An 8,572-nucleotide genomic window follows, 5' to 3' on the forward strand; every position below is an offset into this window, starting at 1 on the left:
TGGAAAACTGTTCTGTGGTCAGAGGAAACATGGAAAACTGTTCTGTGGTCAGAGGAAACATGGAGAACTGTTCTGTGGTCAGAGGAAACATGGAGAACTGTTCTGTGGTCAGAGGAAACATGGAGAACTGTTCTGTGGTCAGAGGAAACATGGAGAACTGTTCTGTGGTCAGAGGAAACATGGAGAACTGTTCTGTGGTCAGAGGAAACATGGAGAACTGTTCTGTGGTCAGAGGAAACATGGAGAACTGTTCTGTGGTCAGAGGAAACATGGAAAACTGTTCTGTGGTCAGAGGAAACATGGAAAACTGTTCTGTGGTCAGAGGAAACATGGAAAACTGTTCTGTGGTCAGAGGAAACATGGAGAACTGTTCTGTGGTCAGAGGAAACATGGAGAACTGTTCTGTGGTCAGAGGAAACATGGAGAACTGTTCTGTGGTCAGAGGAAACATGGAAAACTGTTCTGTGGTCAGAGGAAACATGGAAAACTGTTCTGTGGTCAGAGGAAACCATGGAAAACTGTTCTGTGGTCAGAGGAAACCATGGAGAGGGAGCGTCCAGCTGGTTATCCTGGTGGTATGTTGCTGCATTAGACAGCGTCTCTGTTTTTATTACATTTACCGGTTTCTGTTTTGGAATTGGAGTGAAAATAATTTTAGATAAAACAGCTGAGTAGAAATTGTTGTGAACAGCTTGTGCATCTTAGTTTCATTTCATGTTCAAAGTTTTTCAGATTTGTTAAAAGAGTTAGTAAGTTTTATGAAGAATGTCTTATTTGTTAACAATTTATCTGATTATTTACTTTCTTATTTATTAATGCATCTATTTAGTTACTCTATCATTTATTAATACACCTATTTTTTTATTAATTTATCTAGTAATTTACCTATTTATGTATTTACTTAATAATTTAACTTTTTATTCACTTATCTATTTTTTAATTTACTTACATTTTTATGTATTTATTCATCTATTTAACCTATTATTTTTTCCTTACTATGCCATCTTCTTGAGCCTCTTCACAGGTGTTTTATGTCTTCAGTCCCATCAGCTGTAATCAGCTGTAAGCCGTTCTCTATTGTTCAGTCATATTCTCTGTCCCTACAATTAAAACAGAATTTTTCCTTTTGTCTTAAGTGTAGAAACAGGATGAAAGTGAACGAGTAGATCAAGGACTCAAAGTCGAGTTTAACATATTTAATATTTTAATGAAAAAATATAATTTGACTTTATTTACATCATATGTACAAATAAACCTCCATGTAATCTATGTGTAAAAATTCAGATAATATATATAATATAAAAAAAACACTTTCACAAGAACTGGCAGAACACCTGAGTCAGCACAAGAACGTGCTGAGTCAGCAGAAACCTGACTGCAGGATTACAGGGCTGCAGCCTTCACAGGATTCTGCTGGTTTAACAGGAAGTCCTCAGCAGACATGGAGCATGTGAGGAGGGTTCTCTGAGTCCTGATCCACCTGAAGAACAAAGACAAGGTTCTGGATCAATAACCTGATCACTTATTGATACTGTATGTTGTTAATCTTATTTTTCAGTTCATCTTTAACATTTTCTTATCTAAGTCATTTAATAAAACCGTATCCTGTATCAACACATATATGTTTCATTGTTTATATTAACTTTATATTTTCTAGATCAATCTTTATTTATAAATATCTCTGTATTGTTGGAAAACAAACATTATTTAAAGCTGTAGAACAGACAGGAAGTGGGCGGGGCTGACCTCGGTGTAGGCGGGTGGAGGAGGGTAGTAGCGTTCTGGCGCCCTCATGAACAGCCCCCCGTCGTCGTCATCATCTCCATCGTAGTCATGGAGCAGCGGCGTGAGCGTGCCGTCGCCCCTCAGGTCTCGGTGGATGTTGCTGTAGCTGGGGGGGGCGGGGGGTAGGGACGCCCAGCTGCTGAGTGACCCCGCCCCCTGGCTGCTCATGCTGCTCGTCCTGCTGCCCACGCCGCTGAACGGGATCGTCCCGACGACCAGCGGCAGCTCCACCGCCAGCTTCTCACTGCCAGGGACGTGCAGGTAGATCTGTGGAGGCGTGGCCTGTTAGCGTGTTTACCTCATCAGTGTATGTGGTCAGAGTTTACTGGAATAAACCTAGCTGTTTAACAATTACTGTTCAAAAATATGACTGAAACTGAAAACTGAAAAAAAAGAAACATGTCCTCTTTCAGGACGTTCAGATTAAAATGAGAAGATAACAAAGTTTTTATGTTGCTTTTGGTTTCTTTTTTTATTTTATTTTAGAATAATAAAAATCAACCCTTTCAGTTTTCATTTTATTTTGTTTTTTTGTGCTCAGATCAAAGAACAGAACACTGATGATGTAACATTCTTTCCTACACATCTTCCCACTTAAAGAAAAGAATGTTACATCACCAGTGTTGTTATTTGATCTTCCTCTTTTATCTGAGCACAAAAATCACAACATTTGATGATGTCATCAGTGTGACTCACCATGAGGGCGTAGTCCACCCTGATGATATCACAGCCCAGCAGCGTGGGCTTCAGTTTGGGCACTCGAATCGTCTTTCCCTGCCACATGTCGCACATCCCCGAGATGATGTGGTTCCCCCTCGCCGCCGCCAGCTTCTGTCGCAGCACCTGTCATGTCCAAGGTCAGAGGTCAAACAGAGTCGTATGCATGGCTTCCTCTTAATCTGACAGGAAGTGACGTCATGGTCATACCTTTGTTCGTCCGTCTGCGACGTAGGTATGTTTGGCGATGATGGCGGCCTTGGGTACAACGATGCGTGAACAAGTGTTCTCAAACTTGGCGTTGATGTTGATGTCCTCGCCCTCGCAGAAGCCCTTCCTGTCGATCTGAGCTGTGATTGACACCTGTCCGTCAGGGATGAACATGCAGGTGACCTTCTTCTGAGCCGAGGCCAGAGCCGGAGCCTGATGTGGGCGGAGCAAGTTAATGAGTGTTTCAGACATTGTTGGTTCTCACTGGTTAAAAGGATGATTGAGGATGTGAAGGTCTGAGTGTTGATTGATTTTATTTAGCTCATCATTTAAAACATAAAACTGTAGGCAGCATGGCGGCGTGTTTTTACCAGCAGGTCTGGCCTGTTGACGTCCAGCGGCTCCTCAACCTCAAACTCACGCTCACACTGCAAAGAATTCTGGGAAGGTCGGTCCAGTGACGCCCGCACATAGTAACGAACTGAGCCGAACTTTCCTTTATAGGACGACACAAGACGCCTGAAATAGACGAGACACGCCCCAAAATCACCACACAGGCAAAACCTGAGGAACTCTCACTGATGAGATTTCAAACAAATCAGGTACAATCAAAAAGAGATGGAACGGTGAGATCAGAGTCAGAATTCTGACTTTGATCTCAGGATTCTGACTTTGATCTCAGGATTCTGACTTTGATCTCAGGATTTTGACTTTGATCTCAGGATTCTGACTTTGATCTCAGGATTTTGACTTTGATCTCAGGATTTTGAATTTGATCTCAGGATTCTGACTTTGATCTCAGGATTCTGACTTTGATCTCAGGATTTTGACTTTGATCTCAGGATTCTGACTTTGATCTCAGGAATTCTGACTTTGATCTCAGGATTTTGACTTTGATCTCAGGATTCTGACTTTGATCTCAGGATTCTGACTTTGATCTCAGGATTTTGACTTTGATCTCAGGATTCTGACTTTGATCTCAGGAATTCTGACTTTGATCTCAGGATTTTGACTTTGATCTCAGGATTCTGACTTTGATCTCAGGATTTTGACTTTGATCTCAGGATTCTGACTTTGATCTCAGGATTCTGACTTTGATCTCAGGATTCTGACTTTGATCTCAGGATTTTGACTTTGATCTCAGGATTCTGACTTTGATCTCAGGATTTTGACTTTGATCTCAGGAATTCTGACTTTGATCTCAGGATTCTGACTTTGATCTCAGGATTTTGACTTTGGTCTTTGCTTTAAATCTAAATTTAAAAACATGATCAGTATTTTGTGTTCATGAATTGATCAGACTCTCACCCAGCAGCAGGAAGCTCAAAGCCAAACAGGAAGTTGTACATTTTCCCAGCCTGCAGCAGGAAGTAGCCGTCTGAATCTGGAAAAAAAATATATATATATATTATTATTGTTGTAAATATATATTAAATAAAAAACCCAGATAAACAAATTGAACCTTTCAGGATGTTCAAGTGACTCAGGGGATATGTTAATATCTGATTGGCTCCTCCCCCTCACCTTTACTGAGCTCCGCCTCCAGCCGTAGCACCTCCTCGTACTTCAAGTACTCTACTTCCTGGCAGCAGTTCTTCCGTTTTTTCCCACCACGGTGTTCGACGCGGGCACAGCCGGCGGCGCTGACGATGAGGCGTGTCACTCTGCAGGTGTTGGCGGCCTCCAGCTCTATGCAGCCTGACAGTTTATCACCGCTGCTGTAGAAGGAGCGGGTGGGGTCAGAGAAGCGGATCCTGAACACCTGAGGCTTGCTCCCATTGGACAGAACCATGATTGACAGGTTAAGAGGTGCTGTCGAGTGATGGGGTGGGTCACGATTATGATCAAACAATTAGGCTGGGCCTGATCCAATGAGATGAACCATTAAAAACTAATCATACGACAAAAAAAACAAAAAAAAAAACAGGAAAAAACATAATAAAACAATAAATCAGATCAAAATAAAGCTGTCAGACATAAAATAAAATCCATAAAATAGAAAAATCCTGATCAGATCATTTAAAGATAGATCTAAAATAGCCAGAGTAAGTTTGAGTGTTTCTGTCTCTCTGACCTCGCTGAGCGCTTTTATACGAGCGGGGAACGGTGGGGGGGTCGGAGGAGGCAGTGGTGGGGGGTACAGTGGGGGAGAGGTCATGGGGGGTCGGAGTGGAGTGTTCCGGTGTCGTCTTACCGCTCACAGAGCAGCACATGGGCACCGTGTGGATGCAGCAGGCCGAGGGAAACCGACCTCTCTGATTGGTCAGAGAAGAATGTTTGGGTTATTCTGCCAATCAGAGCTAAGAGAGGATGCGTGGCCAGCTCATGCAGTAAGGAGGCGGGGCCAGAAGTCAGCACACCATAAATAAGAGTGTAAGAGTAAAAACAGTACAGTCATCAGAGCGAGAATAGAAACGGGTTTACTGGACAGCTGCACACATTACGGCAAAAACAACAACACAGCAAAGGATAACAAAAAGAAACAACAACAACAAAGACAACAAAAACAAAGGAACAACATCAATGACAAGAACAGCAAACAAAAAACAACAACAAAGACAACAACAAACAGAAACAACAACAGACAAAAACAACAACAATCAGAGACCAAAAAAGCAGAGACAACAACAAAGACATCAACAGCAAAGACAACAACAAATAAAAACAACCAACAGGGTAAAAAACAAACAAAAACAACACATAGAGACATCAACACTCAAGGAAAACAACAACAAAGACATCAACAAAGAAACCCACACTAATACACGCTCACAGATGTGTTAGTGACCCATGTCATTGACACTAATACACCCTCACAGATGTGTTAGTGACCCATGTCATTGACACTAATACACCCTCTCATCATCACAGATGTGTAGAAGGGGGGTCCTGGAACGGCCCTTTGGATGCCCCCATCCCTAAAAAAAACAAAAAAAAAGAGAAATGTAAAGTGACTTTAAGTGGTATATTTTATACCTTTATCGTAGATTTATCTTCCATTTAGTTAAATTTAAAATAAATCATATTTATATATTTAATTACTGAGAGATGTTCTGAAATGTTAGAAAATGATAAATGTGTTTACCGTTACTTTGGGATCACAGGCTAAAACATTTTTGAATCCCTTTAATGAAGTAACGTTACCTGGGAATGGTTTTTAATAGTCATTGAAACTTTTGGAAATGTTTGAAAATGAGGAAGAAACCTAAAGTCAGTCTGTGATTTTACCAAAAAAAGAGCTGTAAAGAACAATTTTCTGACCTTGCGTTTTTAAAATTCGAACAAAAGAATACGATCTAAAAACCTTGAAATTCAAACGTTAAAGCTGCAAGCAGCGATGACGGGCCCTTGGGACCCGTTGCACTTTGGGATGTGTCGTGACTGCGGGTGTGTGGCAACAGTTGAGTGCCAGCAACAAGGCGCGCTGCTCCCATGGGGTTTGTGGGTTTGCAACACTCACAGTTTAACAGAAACAGAGGGGGATCCCCCTCATTACTTTCCAGAGCTTGCTGTTACTCTGGCAGTAAAACCAAATGAGCGTGAGGTATAAGCCCTGAAAATTTGGAACTCAAAAAATTCCAAAAATCCCATTTTTCAATCAGAACAATATATTTCATCCTAACACTGATGGGTTTTTTAATTGACGGTAGTTCCATTCAAATAAATCCACTTGTAAGTGATGCTCCAATGTCTTCCCAACATTTTGACCCTGTCCAAGTCCCTGTGCCTGCACATACACAGTATCAGGCACAGGAACAATGACTTGGTCTTTGCTACCATCTAGTGGTTCTCTGAATGTATTGACCTGTATCTGAAGCAGCCTAAAGCTGTCAAGTGGTTAGATGAATATGATGACATGAATAAAACATGGGATGCAGAATTGTCTCTGCATACATGGAACTCTTGATCACAATCTACAAGATCATGAGTACAAATACTTTATAATAAACCTAACTGTTTTACATCCAGACTGTTTCTCTCTCTAAATCATTTATTTTTGATGATATTTTTTCCATTCCTTTAGTTACCCCTACCTTCTTTCTTTTTCATGACCTTTAATATTTTGTCATGGCAACAGATGTGTAAAATACACAGAGATAGATGCATAAAATACAGAGATACAGATGTGTACAAGTTTGTTTCAATATTTTCTTCAGTGCTTTTAAATCTCATCTTATTGTTGATTTAGCTTATATTTATGGATAAATAGACAGATATAAACTTTGTAATGAGTTGGTTGCTGTTTGGACCCTGTTCTTAATTGTGCTGCAATACTGTGTATCATCAAAAGATGGCAGCATAGCCTTAATTTTGGTTCCATTAAGAGAGGACTGAGTTTTAAACATTTCAACATGGAAAATGACAAAAATAGACTTGCGTTTGTTTTACAATTTGGGTCCAAGAGGCTTCTTTAAAGGTCTCGAGATGACAGATATGCTAAGTATTTTCAAACACTTTGGTAATATGCGCTGCTGGGGATGGTTGTTTTTTAAATATTGGCACAAATGAGCCAATATTCTATGCCCATCCAAAACACAAAGGGCAGTCATCTGAGCTTCCAACTGTGAATTTTGGTGCCAGGTTTCACGACTCTACAAGTTTTCTAAGCCCAGGATAATTCTACTTCCTTTTTATGGTGAAGAAAAATTCACCATGGCCACGCCCCTTTGAGTAATGAAAAACTTCCAATTAATTTTTTTACTATGTCTTCCTACAATATCCTTAACATGAAGGTGTTTGGATGAATTCCTCAAGAGGAATTTTGAAAATTGTGAATTTGCTGAATTTTGACCACAAAAGTCAAATTGGCGGACGTTCTGTTTGTTTTACGGCATGGGTCCAAGAGGCTTTTTTGTAGAACTTAAAATGATGTATAAGCTCAAGAATTTTCAAAATCCTACATTAAACCTGCTGCAGGGGCTGAATTTTCAAAAAATTGTAGGGGGCGCCACTGAGCCAAAAAGCCACGCCCACCAACAATCATCCGATAATCATCTTGTTTTAATACAGGGCATTTTTCTGCCAAGTTTCATGGCTTTACAAGTTTTGTACACCCTAGATAATTCTACTTCCTGTTACATGGTGATGAAAAATTGTCACCGCCACACCATTTTAGGTAAGGCCTCTTGACCTTCAAATTTGAGTAAAAACAACCTTTAGGGATGTCCCTGGGCTAATTTCAGCAGGATTTGGCCAATCTTGTAATAAATGGAAATTTTTTTAGTGATCACCAGCCACTTTTATCACATGATGAAGCATTTCAGTTTGAGGGGCCGCCATGGCCACGCCTTTCAACTAATGAGAAATTCCCAAATAACTTTTGACCTAAAAAATCTCTTCTTGCTCTGCACCAAAGATGAAGTAGTTTGGATGAACGCCCTTGGACAAGTTCATTCAAATAGACTCCTAAAATATGCCTCATTTTACAAAAAAAATCAAAATGGCCAACTTCCTGTTTGACTTACGATATGGGTCCAAGAGGATTTTTTGTGCGTCCTGACATGACGCATCTGCCCACACATGTTCGAAAATCCTAAGTTAAATCTGCTGGGGGGGCTGAATTTTTGAAAGGTTCTGGGGGGCGCTATTGAGTCAATAGGCCACGCCCACCTACAAAATGAATATCATCTCGGAATGCCAATGAGATTTTTTTGTCAAGTTTCACTGTTCTACATGTCTTATAACCATTTGAAAAATCTACTTCCTGTTTCATGGCGAACAAAAAAATTGCCATGGCCACGCCCTTTAATGGAGACATTTGACCATTGTATATGTGTAAGGCCAACTCCTTGGGAACAGCCTGAGCGAATTTCAGCATGATTTGACCAACCATGTAGGTACTGCTAAGTGAAATTCAGGA

At 40.5% G+C, this 8,572-nt stretch overlaps 1 protein-coding gene across 1 annotated transcript; it reads right to left on the minus strand.

Annotated features, from left to right (window-relative positions):
* Window positions 1-1,186: 1,186 nt before the first annotated feature.
* Window positions 1,187-4,756, minus strand: LOC121513942 (thioredoxin-interacting protein-like). Its single transcript, XM_041793971.1, has 7 exons — window positions 4,237-4,756; window positions 4,021-4,096; window positions 3,084-3,231; window positions 2,713-2,925; window positions 2,482-2,628; window positions 1,747-2,052; window positions 1,187-1,480 (listed from the first exon to the last, which is right to left on the minus strand). Exons 1-7 carry the CDS (start codon window positions 4,502-4,504, stop codon window positions 1,433-1,435), a joined length of 1,206 nt encoding a protein of 401 aa, XP_041649905.1. The 5' UTR covers window positions 4,505-4,756; the 3' UTR covers window positions 1,187-1,432.
* Between the last annotated feature and the right edge of the window lie 3,816 nt (window positions 4,757-8,572).

This window comes from Cheilinus undulatus, linkage group 8 (genome assembly GCF_018320785.1).
Source record: "Cheilinus undulatus linkage group 8, ASM1832078v1, whole genome shotgun sequence".
Classification (NCBI taxonomy): domain Eukaryota; kingdom Metazoa; phylum Chordata; class Actinopteri; order Labriformes; family Labridae; genus Cheilinus; species Cheilinus undulatus.

What these genes read in the sequence shown, in the direction of transcription:
- LOC121513942 (XM_041793971.1), bottom strand. Translation starts at nt 4,504, where the DNA reads ATGGTTCTGTCCAATGGGAGCAAGCCTCAGGTGTTCAGGATCCGCTTC. An exon ending in TTTGAGCTTCCTGCTGCTGG is followed by an intron (nt 3,232 to 4,020) that starts GTGAGAGTCTGA and finishes CGTCTATTTCAG; the next exon opens with GCGTCTTGTGTCGTCCTATA. An exon ending in TCGCAGACGGACGAACAAAG is followed by an intron (nt 2,629 to 2,712) that starts GTATGACCATGA and finishes TGGACATGACAG; the next exon opens with GTGCTGCGACAGAAGCTGGC.